The sequence below is a fragment of the Carassius carassius genome, chromosome 2 (assembly GCF_963082965.1).
Source record: "Carassius carassius chromosome 2, fCarCar2.1, whole genome shotgun sequence".
In the NCBI taxonomy this organism is placed as follows: Eukaryota; Metazoa; Chordata; class Actinopteri; order Cypriniformes; family Cyprinidae; genus Carassius; species Carassius carassius.
In genome coordinates, this window is record NC_081756.1 from 14697220 (window position 1) to 14712726 (window position 15507).

Consider the following 15507-nt stretch of genomic DNA (forward strand, 5'->3'; position numbering starts at 1 on the left):
GGCTCTAGGTCTACGTGCTCGGGGGGGTATGTCTGTTTTTTTTCTTTCCTTTTTTTTATGCAGGTACGCTTATGTTTGTTTTTGGAGTGCATGTGCTGACAGCTCCTCATGATGACTTCAATGGTTTGAGTAGAAAATCACTTTTATGACCCTCCAGCCTGTAAATTTCAAGTGTGAGCAGACGGACTGCCATTGCTACAATAGACTTTGTAATAGAAACTTATGAGGATGGCATGCTGGGGCATTTCTGGAGACCAGATCTAGGAGACATCTGAGAATGCAGAGGAAAGTACAAGTAAAGGACAAGAGGTGTTTAAAAGTGACCAGGGGGTCATAGAAGGGACAAATAACACTTTTGAGGTTATAGGAAAGATAGCAAACTTTCTTTAATATAAAATAAGCGAATTGATGTTTCTTTTTAAGAAGGAATGTTCAAGTTTTCTTTCCTTGGTGACCCTTGAGTCACCTCAGACCCTGGGAAATCACACTGTTTACTTATACAAAAACAATCAGAATTGCACTTTGTATGTCCCCGAAGGACTTTTTTGTTTAAACGGTGAGCACACACTCATGAACGCCCGTGTTTGAATGCACATATGGCAGATACTTCTTCCCATTTACTGTATATTCATTGTCCTGAATGCCTCCACAGGAAAAAAGTTGTTGAGGCTGTTGTATGTTTATATGGAGATCTGCCTTAGTGTGACATCACTCCTGAAAATGTTAACAAACTTCAGTTAAACACAGCTACTTGTTACTGTAAAGAGTGAGAAGGCAGAGTGACACTTAAGGAAGGGAGGGAAATGAGTCAAATAGATAAACGAGTCCTTAGTCAAGTGGAAATAGTTGGAAGCTTCAAGCTTCACAGTGTTCATATAACAGATGATTTCACATGGAACAAGAACATTACTTCCTTGGTGAAGAAAGCCCAACAATGATTACACTTCCTGAGAAGAATTAAAATCTGGCATGAGCAGCAGCATCATCATGATCAACTTTTATAGCTGTGTAGTGGAGAGCATCCTGAGCAGTAACCTCACAGTCTGGTTTGGCAGTTGTTCAGCCGCTGACAGGAAGGCTTTACAGAGGGTGGTAAAGGCTGCTCAGAACATCATTGCATCCAGTCTCCCTCAATGGAGGACCTTTACAAGGTGCAGCTCCTTAAGAGAGCAGCCAGCATTATGAAGGACTCACCCCACTGCTGAACTGTTCTGCCTACTCCTATCTGGAAGAAGACTCTGAAATGTTCGAACACGAACTACAAGACTGAGAAACCGTTTCTTTCCTCACTTAACATCTGTGGTTGACCAGTGCCCTCATCTTTTATCGCTTGTCTCTTGTGGGTCCAATAAAGGACTCTGAATGCCATGTTAACTTTCCCTCCAAACATACTATGCACTATTCTACTCTAAGAACTACAATTTAATGTTTGTTATCACAATGCTCTTCTTTAAGGACAAATATGTAATGTTTATTATTGCACTCCATTGTTTACCTCATTGCAACATTTGCAGACACATTATTCTTGTATAACTTATGACAGAACGCTGCATAGATTTGTCTATAGCACTGCGCTGTCACTATTGCTAGATGTGTACTTATTTCTTGAAATATGATGCTATCGGAGATGCTATGTTTAGTTTGTTTGTTACTATGTTTCTCCCTGTGGGAGAAATGACAATACGCAATGAACTTAAAATACAGAAATTGTTCATGACCTTGGTTCTGTACATGTACAATGGCCCTTTTTTTTGGTCTGCTCTGACTTCTGAACTGGCTGCACTCCAGATTGCCCGAGCTGGGAATCGTCTGGAGAAACTCAGTGGGTTTACCTGGGTTTCCTTCATACCAGAGGGTTGTGAACCTGCCACGGTGTCCCTGGCCCTTTTTTGTACATGTGTGTGTATGTGTGTGAGAGAGTACACTTGTAACTGTAAGTGTGGAGCTGCTGCGGAGGGACAGGAAGTTGAACTCCGGTTTTAAAGTCAAGCCAAGGGATGGAAAGAATAAGGACTGAGAAAGAGAACAGGACAAGGAAGAGGTCAGGGTTCCAGTTAGAGGGTACAGCCTGTTCTTTGGTCAAGTTTGGCTAGGAAAACTTAAATTAAAGACAATGTTTTTCTTCACCCTGCCGTCAAACACTTGACATTTTTATGAATCTGAAGATAATAAAGTTCAAACGGACAGAGGAAACACATTATCCCTCTGGAGTGGTGGAATTTAGAGAACAGTGGATTGCGATTAGAATAAAAAACAGAGAAAAGAGGAAGCATGAGTTGTTAAAAGTGTGACCCCTCTGTTACAAGGTCTTGCACTTACTATAAATGCTTATTGTTTTTGCATTGCCAGAAAACAGCCAAACAGAAATGGCATTTTCCTTTTAAACCAGTCTGACCTCAAGTGCAGCCGCTGAGATTTAATGGCACTACTGTATCAGAGATCAGAGGTGATGGAGATGGTCACAGTTTGTTCTCTTACCTCTGTTTGCTCTCTGTATCTTACTCTCTGTATTTTTTTTGTTCTTTTTTTTCCCCACATAGTCCATTTTTTTGATTATTTTATTAGAATTAATTGATGGTTGATTTAACAACATGATACATTTATTTAATTTCTACATCAATGTTTTCAAGGCAGCAAACAAGTCCATTTTCTGGACATGTACAGTACTTCTAAGATAGATTCCGTTCTGTTACATTCCATGTTACTCTCCTGTACCCTCTTCCAGCTCAAACTCCTCCTCTTTACTTCTGATGGAACATAAGGTCTGAACAGTGTCTCAGTTTCTTTGACAGTTCTGGTCTGTGTTCTGATCAGTGTAAACACAGGCTGGTTGTGACAGACCAGTTACAGCAGGAAGCCCTGGAGAAGGAGAACCACAGAACAGGCCCCCATCCTACTTCTCCGACCCAGAGAACCACACCTATAATTCAGCTGTCCAACACTGCTATATCTGTTACTTTCTTTATTAGTGAAACTCTGGTGATCTGAGGCACTAGGCCTTTGTGGAGGGAAGTTCAGCTGAGTGAGGATCTTTCTTTTAGTTGTTGCTGGAACTGTTCTCCTTTGATTTTGACTGTTTAGGTTAAGGAAGATCTGTAAGAGATGGTGCGTTTGGACACAATTAACTGGTTTAAGATTGCAGTTGGTAGACCTGCTCTTTTCAGTCTTAGTAACCGCAGAAGAGTTTGAATAACAAACAGGATGGACACACTCAGTTAAATTCCCTTTGCACATAACATGGCATTCTTGAACATCCATAGAATGGCTATGAATCATTGAGTCCATTTTTAACAAGTTGATGAATGAACCAACTGGCTAAAATGAGTCTGACTTCCCAGCTCTTTTTGTTTGAGGAAAATGCAGCATTTTGTGTTGAGCAAGTTCTTTCTTCTGTTCCTCTCTGAATTGTTTCACCTCCAGCCTTTCATTGTGCTGTGAAGGCCTCTGTGGTCATAGCAGAATATCAGTTCGATTTTAGCTGATATTAAAGGTTTAAGGTTGTTCTGAAGTCATTCAATATATATATAATGCTTTTCCAATTCTGTGCCCACTTTCTTTCTCCTTCAATTCTTTTTTCTCAAACCCTATTCTTCCCCACACATCATTACATTTGGATGGTCTTGATTAACTATTTGGGTTTGGTAACCAAATGATTACTAGTTTAAACGCTTGAGATACTCCGTATTACTGTTGTGCCCTTAGTGAGGACTGTTGTAATAGACTAAACCTCTATTCAAAAACCATATGCGCGATTCCTCCGTAGACAGTATTTTAGCTTTCTTAAACTCACCGATATATAGTCTGATGCAAAGCTTTGACATTTTGTTCGGTGTCAATTAAAAAAAAAAAAAAAAAATATATATATATATTAAAAAGTTACATTTGATTAAAAAATATGCTATTGTAAAGTCAGTAAAAAATATTACATAAAATGTTTAGTAAAAGACTTGGCAGCTGTGGTTGCCGAAGATTCACTGTAATACTCAATGACGATGTCTCTGGTATTATGATATGTCATATAATTACAAAAAACATAAATCTGACAATTTTACAGTAAAATGACATACAATGTGGAGCCATTTACAGATTTTACCATGTATGTTAAGGTATTTTTTACAGTCTTTTTTCTCTTAAATTTACTAGTGCTTTATTTCTGTCTTATCTGCTTGCTTAGTGAATCATGTTATTAAATTAGCAATGTAAAACACTATTGGAATCAACTGACATTTAAGTCTGTGGGCCTTTGGACTTCACATGAAGCGCTCTATTAGTGTGTCACACAGTGTTGCAACAACCTGTATAGGCTGCGCACCAGCAAATGGTTCACTAGATCTGAAACGGAGCTTGTAATGCACTTTTGTTATTTATAAACTGGTTCTGTGTGGTCAAGTCTTGTTTTGTTTTACTATGTTTGTTTAAGAGGTACAGTCACCCGCTCTGGCTAGATAAATTCAGAGGCCCTTGACTGGAAGTAGTGATAAGTCCTACCGTACTTCCGCTGTTTTCTGTCTTTATCTCTGTCCCTCTGTGTGTCACTGTTTTGTTTCTGCGCTCTGTTCTGAGGAGGACCTGTGTGCATGTGTTTGTGTCATGTCCTTATAGACTTTGATAGCAGTCTGTGTGAGGTGGACAGGAACTGCACTCTGGGACTTTGGAAAAAGGATCAAGTCTCTAAGTGGTGAATGAGGGCCTTTGTTTTTAGACTGCAAAGCTCTGCTGTGCTGTATTCTTAATCATACTATGAGATTAGGAGAGAGAGTACCTGATACTCTCTTTGAAATTCAGCATGAGAATTTGTTTTCCTGTGTTAACTGCTTCTCTCAGTCATCATTTCCCCTCTTATGGACTCCAGTCAACCTAAGGTAATTACAAGTCTTAGATGACTAGTCCTCAGTGGTCACAGAGCAAAATGAGGCATGGCTTTTAGTAAATAGCCTTATTCTCACTCAGGTGTTTAGAATGTGTATTTGCTTTACCCAGGGTGCCCGGGACACATTTGAGAACTACTACAGGAAACAGCGGCGAAAACAGGCCCGACTAGTGCTGCAGCCTCACTCTAACATGGTACGCCCTCTCACAGCCCTCTCACATGCTTAGTCTGACTGTCTGTTTAACATCCTTCAATCATATTCACTGCACCACCCCCAGTCACTAACATCATCTCACATAAATTATCAGGAACTATGAGGTAAGCCATTATAATTACTTAAGTTTTCGAGATGGATGCATACACAGAACATGATATGTATAGTTAATTTAGGGCCTGAAAATTCATATGTGGATTTTTAGTGTGGTGGTGTTGATATATAGTTTTCATTGACTTGAACAACCATTGAAAAAGGATTTGGAAACATAGTTCCAGTTAGAATATAGCTCAGTTGTTGAACACTTAAGTTTTACTTATAGCAGAGTTAAGTACATATTTTTCTAAATTTCATTTTAGTTAGTTTTTTAAATATCTGTGCAGTTAATGTCATTACAAAATACTTAATGTATACAGTACCATTCATAAGTTTGAGATTAGTAAAAAAAAAGTCATACTTCAGCACGGAAATAATAAAATTATTAAAAGTGACAGTAAAGATAATTTACAATCTTACAGAAGTCTTCTATATCAAATAGTTTCCACTAGTATATAAAGTGGCACGACTGTTTTCAATATTGATAATAATAAGAAATGTATTTTAAAATGAATTAAAATAGAAAAAGGTTATTCTAGATTATAATAAAATTTTAGATTATAATAAAATTTCACAAAATTACAGTTTTAAACAGTTTTTGACTGATTTCTTTTAAATAATATTTTTTTAAAAACATTACAGCCCTAAACTTTTGACCCGTAGTGTATGTAAAATTGTTGAATGACATTTGCAAAATGTTATTGTACAGGTATGTTGTTATTTGGTCAATAATATGACATATTATTGAGGTAATAGAAGTAACATTCTTTCAATGAAATAATTAATTCTGACACAAAAGTAAAAATGTTTTGAGTTAATCTAGTTTATTCCATGAGTTAGAAAAACCTTAAAGTGCCCCAATTATGCCATTTCCAATAGTGCTTTTCATGCAGTTTGTAATGTAACTGTATGTGAATGTAAACGATCTGCAAAGTTGTAAATCTGAAAGTGTATGATAAAGTAATTGTCTCTCAAAATAAAGAATTGACTCTGTGCAGCTGAAACGAGTCTTTATTGAATCACAACCTGTAAGTATGATAAAGAATAGATGTTTATATTTTCTATAAAGCATTCAGAATACAGAATTATTGAAATAGGCGTAACGTTTCCACCACGTGCTGTACGCCGTAGAGCAATCACAACAGACAAGGCTATCTGACCAATCAGAGCAGGCTCACGGAAAGGAGGGGTTTAGAGAGACTGAATCTGTGAACTGCTTCAAACGAGTAGTTTTGAGAATCGCTGGAAAATGACATAATATTAAATGCATATTTTGAGAAAACAAAAGTGTTTTTTTGACTTTGCATGCATGTAATCCTATTGTAGGAGACCCCAAAACAATATCAGGAACCTTAAAATGGCATAATGGGGGACTTTAAAAAAGAACTGTAATAGTGGAGTGCTCAGTTAACTGATGTTCATAAAATTTTCTTTCTCATCCCTGTGCTCTCCAGCATGAAACGTTAGAGGGGTACAGGCACTACTTCAATCAAATTGTCGGGTGAGTGCAGTGCACTTTTTTTTTTTTTGAATGGCCAAATTAACTGAAAATCAATTATACATGCTTGCAATGTTCACTTTTAAAATAGAAGAGAATTAAAACAGCAAAGCTTTTTTGGCTCAACGTTCGACCCTCCCTTTAGCCAAACGGTCCTTCCTCTGTCCCTTCCTGATTCTCCATCCCAGTGCTGCCGAAAAACACACTTACAGTAGCTTTATAATTTCTGGTTGTGGGGATGTGGAGTGGCAGGTTGGTGTTATTTTGAGTGTCTGAATGGGAATATCGCGAAGGCTGGTGTCTGGTACGGAGGCTTTTATAAAGGCTTAGGGCAATCACACAGTTGGATGTCTGGGATGTTCGATGGCTCTAATGCCTTTGTGTGCTGGAAAGCCTCATTATGCTCATTTGGGATATTATTGATGTAGTTTAATTCTTTCCTATGATGTTATAATGTACTCACTGTCTGTCTTTCATACCTTTTCCAAAATTCTTTAAGTTGTTTCTGTATTTCCCTGTATGTGTCCTGTAGTTTTTTTGTAGTGGAGGACCACATCTTGCACACCACTCAGGGCCTGGTTAACAGGGCTTACGTGGAAGAATTGTGGGAGCTGGCCCTTTCAAAGACCATTGCAGCCTTGCGTACGCATTCAGTATGTTTGCACACTACACAACTAATTCACACTGAGCAGGACAAGCAGTAGAGTTGTCCAACCAGACATTATTTGTATGGCTAACCTGGGCAGCTAATGGCTTCCCTCTTGAGTTTCTGATGGATTTTTAGGATAGTGGTTTTCTAATAGAATAGACATGAAACATAAAATAAAATGTGAAATATCAGACACTGTTGGTTAACTTTACTTGAAGATATTGCACACTTTGTTATTTTGTGTTATATTTACCACATACACTACCATTCAAAAGTTGCTGGCCAGTAAGATTTTAAAAAATGTTTCTGTAAGAAATCCCTTATATTTTACAAGGCTGCATTTGATCAACAATACAGTAAAAACAGTAATTTTGTAAAACAGTATTACAATTCAAAATAGCTGTTTTAATAATACTTAATAAAAATTAACTGACTCCAGATTTGTGAATATTAGTGTAAATTTCACACAGATGTACCTCACATGTGAAGTTGGAAACAGTTGTCTGATTTAAAAATGTCATTCGCAAGTTCCTGCAAAAGGACTGGAACAACTGTCCGAGTAAGTAAACACACATATTTGTTGTGTTTGTCCTTATGTAGTTAGCAAACTGCAGACATTATTTTACTAATAAATTGAAAACACTATTCTAAAAACAATATTCTTAAATTTCCGAGAGAACCCTAATCCTTTTCTGGGTTTTAGGACTACAAACTGAACAGCTCTTTTGTCAGATACTCATCAGGAAACCTTAGTACAGTTAATGCTGCATAAAAGATATCTTTTCTTGTATTTATACCAGGTAATCTAAATCCCGGTGCTGTCCTTTCTCTACTTCTGCTGTAACCCTTCACTCTTTCTCTCATGTCTTCATAGTCTTATTGCACTGATCCAGACCTGATTTTAGATCTGAAGAATCTTATAGTGCTGTTTGCAGACACACTGCAGGTGAGTGGAGTGGTAGCTGAACTTGGGGTGTCATTGGATAGGATTTTTCAAATTACATATGTTAATTACTTGAAATAGATGTAAATAATCACATACTGCTATATTTTCTGAGAAAAGTTAATATAATTTAAAAACAGTATTGTGACAGACAAATAAAACATTGAATAGACATTATGAAAAGGGTTAATATGTTGTTTGTTTTAAATGTATTAAAACCATTTCATCCTGTTTTCTGCTCAGAGTTGCATTAATTTGCTGTCTGTTTTCAACTGATATGGGCATTATTCACCTCCCCTCTTCTCCTCCGTCTCTCTGCAGGGTTATGGTTTTCCAGTAAACCAGTTGTTTGACATGTTGCTGGAGATGAGGGATCAATATGGGGAGATCCTGCTGAAAAAGTGGAACCAGTCCTTCAGGTGCTTTCTGCCTTCGCTCTCCCTTTTTAGTTTTTCTTGTTTTCTGCATCTCTATCCCTCAGTTTATTGTTTGAGTAAGGAAAATGATGGCTTGGTTATCACCTTATGACCCTTGAGAAATCCATACTGAAGGAATTAGACTCATTGGGTTATGTCCAAATGTAAGGCGTGTTTAACGTAAATCGGATTGCGTTTACTGTAAGTCATTTGTTGTGTTCTTTATTTCAATACTTGGTAACCACACATCTATTTTTTTAATGAAATATCCACTTTTAATGCCCTATATCAAACTACTATTTTAGGAAATTGCTCAGAGATTTATATTTGCAGAGGTTGTGTATTGCAGGACAGTTGAAGGACAGGGACATTTTGTCAGACCAAACCATCTAAAATAACTGATCAAATTACCCCAATATGACTAAATCATATTGCTTGAAAGACAAATGTTTTCTTCTTCTTTTTTTTGTGCTGGGATCCCTTTAAAGAGCATTTAATCGAAAAAAATGTCAATTTGTTGTTGAAAAAAAATGTAAGCTCCTTGGAGGGAGATTACATTTTGTTCGGTTGAGTCTTCAGAGCAGATGACATGGAAAAGTTGTTGTAACCTTGCTGGAATCGTTTTTCCTTCCCTGTCAGAGACTCACTCGATAAAGAATGATGCTTTGGATTCTTTGAATGGCCAGAATGTCATTACTGTGGGAACAGGCATTCAAGGAAACGTGTTATGTGTGTTTGCTATGATGAGTTACACAAACACAGACACACGGCTTATGAGTCCAGTAAATGGTTTTTAGATTATGTAGTCTTCTTTAATATCCTGCTCTTGACCTCAGGGTTATGATGCGTTCATCTGTGAAGTCAGGTCTTTTTCCCCCTCACACGTATTCTGTTGATTTAGGCAAATCTTGGATCAGGACAACTACAGCCCCATTCCCGTGACATCCCCTGAAGAGTACAAACGAATAGCAGGCCAATTCCCCTTCCAGGATCCAGAGCTTGACAAGGTGAACATGAGGCACATAAGAAAGCTTTTATCCCACAGATTCCCTCAGTTACACACCCTCCATTCTCCACAAAGACACTAATATCCTCCTGCTGTCCAAAAAGTTGATTACTAACATGCACATCTCCTGAAATATGTGAACCAACCATACATTTGAATTCTCCCATTGACGTCAACAAGAACTACTGCCCAATACTGTAATAGCAATCAAAGCAAAGCTACCTTTCTTGGTGATAACGGCAGCTGTTCTTTTTCATGCAGTTAAGCTGCCTTTCTGTTTTCTCCCAGTGTGCTCCATCAACGGCATTTGTTACAGATTGTCATTATTTTTCAATTTGTGCAAAAATTTTTATTATATTTAAAGCAGTTACAATGGAAGTACACATGGCAAGGCATCTGTTAAAATACACCCCAGAACCAGAAGTGTCCAACTGGACAGGTAGTCCCACACCAATAGAATAATTTAGACAACTTTACAGCTCACTAAAACATTTAATGAATAATTAATGTGCTTTAACAAAAATATAAAATTCACATTTCTTATTTGAAACCCTCCTTAAAATCCCAACACTGTCTTGTAATGTATTTCTTGACTTATTTACTCTTATCATTTTTCTAAACAGATGCCTTTTCCAAAGAAGCTACCATTTTCTGAATTTGTGCCTAAAGTATACTCACAACTCAAAGAATTCATATACGCCTGCCTGAAATATTCGGAGGACTTGCACCTTAGGTAAGAGCGTGCAAACACACTTTAAACTGTTTCACACCTGCATATATAATCCTCTCCTCCAAATGTTCTCATTAGCTAATCATGCTGCCTGAATGCCAGTTTACATACCTATTTTTGAACTGCCTTTATTTTTTTTTACTTTCATTCTTTTGTTATGAAATCACTAAACCCGCGCCATTGTCTTTGGCTATCCCCAAGAGTAGCCGCTGAACTTCAGAGAGGAAGTTCCATCGGCACCAAACAGTTTCTGTGTGTTTTCCTAATTAATTGCATGCTTGGTGCTAGTGGTGTTATTTCAAGGAATTTCTCCCAGTGTTGACTGATCTCTGGTCAGTTTGAGTTCTTAGAATTACTGATGAGGTTGCCAGATGCGCCGAGCTGTTTAGTGTGGCCTACCCTGAATTCCCATTCTGCAGACTGTTGGACAGAATAAATGGCTTTGTGAAATGGTGCTTCAGTATGATCTCCCTTTATAATATTTCTCAGAAGAGAAGTCTATTTTACAAATGTAGAAAACAAACAGTTGTGAAAACAACACTTTTAATTCTCTCAGTGAATTACTAAAGACCTGTTAACAATCTGTTATATAGAGTGAACTTAATTTAATTAGGCAAGTATGGCTGTTCCTATTGCTCATGCTTAGGATGGTCTGCGAATTAACTTTTAAGTTACTTTCTCATCCCGATCGAAATTTAATTTTAAATCTAGACCGTTAAGAAGCAGACTTAGATAATAGACTATCACCACTGTAATCTAGTTATTCAGTTATTGGTTTAAAGCAAGCGGCAACCTCCTGCTCTCTCTTGTGAAGCTCATACGGAAGTGACTTAACCTGTCATTTATCAACTAACCACTAGAGGCTGGCTGCAAAAGGGAGTCAATCCCATAGACACTCCATGTTAAAATGCCAAACTTTACAGCAGAAAAAAAACATGTTTACAGCCTGGTTCAAAAAATTATTTTGGTCTATATAGCTAATTTTGCCCTTCATGACAACTGTGAGGGGGGTGAATATGTTTTAGAACTCATCCGTTTGAAATTATATTAAGCCTTAACGTTCTGCATAATTAAGGGCGTGGCCACTTGAGTGACAGGTGGATTGCTGCTGCTGCCACTGCTGTCGAGCTAGGTGGGCGTGGTTTCCACAACCAGCTCCCGCCTTTTTGCCCGTTTTCGATTACCCAGGAGTGATGCGTAGTAACGTGCTGCTAAGATGGCGACGGCTGCCTCCACCGAGTTTTGGCTTCAAAAACACTTCGGAAACCTATGGGTGACATCACGGACACTACGTCCATGTTTTATACATTGGTTTAAAGCCTGTTCACTCTATGAACAATACACATAACCAATACATACAATACATAAAAATGGCTTTAACTCCAAGATTAGTGGAGTCTCCAAATATGACAAAAACAATCAAAATCAATCTGATAGCCCACAATTACATTACCTTTTCTTTTCTTTTCTTTTCTTTTTTCTTTTTCCTTTTCTTTATACATTTTCTACAGCAAGGTCATATTTAATGGATCACTTGTGACAGTAAAAATTACACATTTTCCTTCACAGAAATAAATTAGTTTAAAATCTATTCGAATAGAGAACAGTTATTTAAAATTCAAAAATATAAAAATCAAAAGCATAAACTTAATTGACCCCAAATATTTGAACTTTTGAATGTGTTTACAGAACATGGTGCGCACTTAGAATAAACTTTACATTATCATCTATTGGTTTCGGCACTTACTATATGCCTTGAGTCACTAATTCGACATGTTTAATTTGGACATTTATGGTTATTCAGTACATTTTTCCATTGTACACCTTAAAATAGAGTAGTTTCAAGGATTTTTTTCTGTAAAATGAGAACCTTACTCACGCAGGATTCAAATTCTGGGTCACCTCTGTTTAGGGCCCAACCTTCACCCTTTTGTATTAAAACCTCTAACCATTAATCTCCCAAACACCTCTTAACCCCAGTCATGTTGTGTTGTGATCTGATATCTCACCGCTTCTCCTAATCTACTAAACGGGACAGTAGGTAGGTCATGGGGTCGAGGCTAAAGGTCACTGTCGGTAGAACTATAGGTGGCATTTCTGTCTGCCTCCTCCTGATTGAGCAATGTACTAAGACGAGTCCTCCCGATTGTGATTTGATGTTTGATGTTCTCTGTCTCTGGCCCCATCATGTCTGGTTACCTTAGAAGCGGATGTCCCGGTTGGGTATGCTAATCCTTGTTGTGTATGTTTGTGTAGTTTTTGGGTTTGTGTTGCAGTTTAGAGGTTTTCTGAGGAAATGAGGGAACATGATTCAGGACAGAGAACACGTAAAAACCTGCATCCTACCAAATTACTACTCCATTTTCATCATCATTAGTGATAAGTGTCTGAGGGACTGTCTAGCCAGCCAGACACTCTTAACATTGTCGCCTGTAGAGTAGTCAGAAAGATGATGCCCATGATAACAGTAGAAAAGTTCGTTGGCTTAATTTCAAGCAATGATTGCCCTGTCCAAAGACTATCTGTACACTACAAGTATTGTTTTTGGAGATACATTCTACAATCACTGCAAGAATGATTTTAAATGAGCAATAATACCTTTTTCCTGTCTGACAGCGTCTGTGCATGCTAAATTCTTCTAGACATTTAGGGGAAAATTCTTGGTTTATATCAGACGTGTCAAAGTATTGGAGCCCAATCGCACCTGCAAGATCATTTAAGCAAATAATATGCTAAAAACATTTACAACTATTCATTAAGATTATTAATCTCATGTTGTTCTATTGATTTGTAGTTCATTTTTGTTGTATTATAGCTTGCATCTGAAAGAAGCAGAACATTTCTTTTAATTTTGTGTAACATCACAGAGCTGCACACATCTGCCAGATGTTTGAATGTAGTCTAAATCTGTTTATGTGAAATGGACATGTACAAGTAAAATATGAGGAGTAAGAAGTGAATTGTTCTCATGTCTCCAATCGATAATTATTAAATGTAATAAACCTACATTAGTACAAAATGATTTGATGCTGTTGAAGTGTAACCGAGAAGCAGAACCCTGATTAAAACTGGGCCTAAAATGCACTGTATATTATTTTTCATTTTTTCAAATGTCAGATTTGTGTTAATAATTAGGAATATGTTTAAAGTTATCCAGCCAAGAACAGTGGTATTCTCTTTATCTTGTCAAAGTGAATTGTTTGTTTAAATCTCCCTAATTACTAATTTTGTATAAATATTTAATCTACAGGCATTCAGAGTTCTATTTGGTTTCAATTTTGGTCAGTCTGATCCTCTATTATAAATGAGAAACCCTTAAACTCTGTAGAAATAGTACTCAAAAAGAAGCCATTTAATATTTTACATATGTATTGTGTTTTAAAGGTGTCCATGCCATATATAATACTGTATGTATGTTGGGACCCCTACCAAGTCTTTGGCTACTCACTGCCTCCTCACATTCACCAGTCATGTCCTTATGTGGTTTTTAGAACGTGGCCGGTCCCCATGCTCAAATGTAAGTTTGAATTCAACAATAAACATTTGACCTTTTTTGGCAGAGCTGCCTCAGTGTGTGGTGTCCAAGGGCTCCAGATCTAGCTTAAATCCCCCATACACACAGAAAAAAAACCCTGTTGATATTAGAAACAGAAACCAAGAGCAAAGGAACAGCTCTGCATACTACCCAGAGTAGTCCACCGGAGGCAATTAGTCTTTGTGGTCTCTCTCCGCTAATATTGAGATGAGTTGCGGTCAGAGGGGGAAGGAAGGGGGCTCAAGCCCATGTGCAGGTGCCTGGAGCCCAGACGTTAGGTATGTATATGACCCCCCACTCCCCCCTTCAACCAATGCATATCCAGTGAACTTTAGACCTCCTTCACGAGAGCTGCTTTATAAATGAGAATTTACCATATTAACCTGAAGTTACCCTTGAGTTGAAGCTAGCTGTAACGTTAATCTTTGTGATGGTTGAATAGCTAATGAACATACGTTCTGTGCTAACTGATGTGAGCAGAGTCGGTCTCGTTTGCTTCTTCTGTTTAGTTTCTCTTTTTCCAATGAAGTTATTTGGACATTTTCAGTCTCCGTTGGTTCCCTGCTCATCTGTTTCTCTTAGATCATTGTTTATCAGACCCATCCCTACCCTAATTTTCACTGAAAAAGTGAGAGAGTTAAATGGATGAATCAATCAAATGTAAAACGTCTGTGTTTAATTAGACTACAATGTTTCTTTCTGTTTTGCAGCTTCCTCCCTCTTTAGATGAGGAATACCAGAGGCTTTTATATTCATCCACACACAGTCAATTTCCAGATAATCACAAAAAGAGCAATGCCTCACTTTAAGTCCTCAATGTAAAGCCAGGCCTTTGTTTTTCACCCTAGTTCTATACTGGGAACATTTCCAAATTGTAATGTACAAAATCAGGGCTATGTTATGGTAATGAACATCTGTAAGCCAATGACCATAACCCAACATGACATTTGCTAAAATTGAGCGAAGCTTAGACGTGAATGCACTAAGTCGCTTTTGGATAAAGGCGTCTGCTAAATGCATAAATGTTAATGTAAACGAAACAAACTGAAAATGTCTCATTGTCACCTAGAGTTTGCAGCAGGACAGTAGATACTAGGGGTTGCATGACTACTGATTTCTGCTAGTCGATTTCTTATTTAGAAAATACTTGAGTTAATCGACTACTTGTGGTTCATTCTACTGTACTTGAAAAGACATTAAATAGTTCTTATCAATGAACGCTGGTTAATTCATAGCCTAATGCAACAATTACATATGTAAATCGTCAAGACTTTATAAATATGACATTACATAACATAGCGCGCTGTGCTTATTCCATTTATTTGTATCATATCGTAGCCTAAGGTTTAAATCATTGCCTTTTAAATATATACAAATAATAGAACGTGTCGAACTCAGCTGAATATTCAGGCAGAATTATTCCTTGTCTGTTATTCGTTTTTGAAGCCATTATCAATGCCATTCCGAATAAGGTATTCGGCTTCGGGGACATAGATGCATAGATAAAGTTATAGAAAGTAACAGCTACACGCAATATTGTAATCCTAAAA

The 15507-nt window shown here is 37.5% G+C and overlaps 1 protein-coding gene across 3 annotated transcripts in view; it reads left to right on the forward strand.

The window, feature by feature from the left end:
* LOC132103969 (exocyst complex component 6B-like) overlaps positions 1-15507 on the forward strand; it is a 91834-nt gene that overhangs the window by 39637 nt on the left and 36690 nt on the right. For all 3 annotated transcript variants that reach the window (XR_009423494.1, XM_059509095.1, XM_059509105.1), the window contains exons 9-15: positions 4981-5064; positions 6635-6681; positions 7211-7331; positions 8202-8273; positions 8592-8689; positions 9588-9693; positions 10316-10425. Coding sequence is in view for 2 of the 3 variants with exons in the window: in XM_059509095.1 (XP_059365078.1) it covers positions 4981-5064; positions 6635-6681; positions 7211-7331; positions 8202-8273; positions 8592-8689; positions 9588-9693; positions 10316-10425 (638 nt within the window). In the remaining variant the exon portion in view is untranslated. The remainder of the gene's footprint in view (positions 1-4980; positions 5065-6634; positions 6682-7210; positions 7332-8201; positions 8274-8591; positions 8690-9587; positions 9694-10315; positions 10426-15507) is intronic.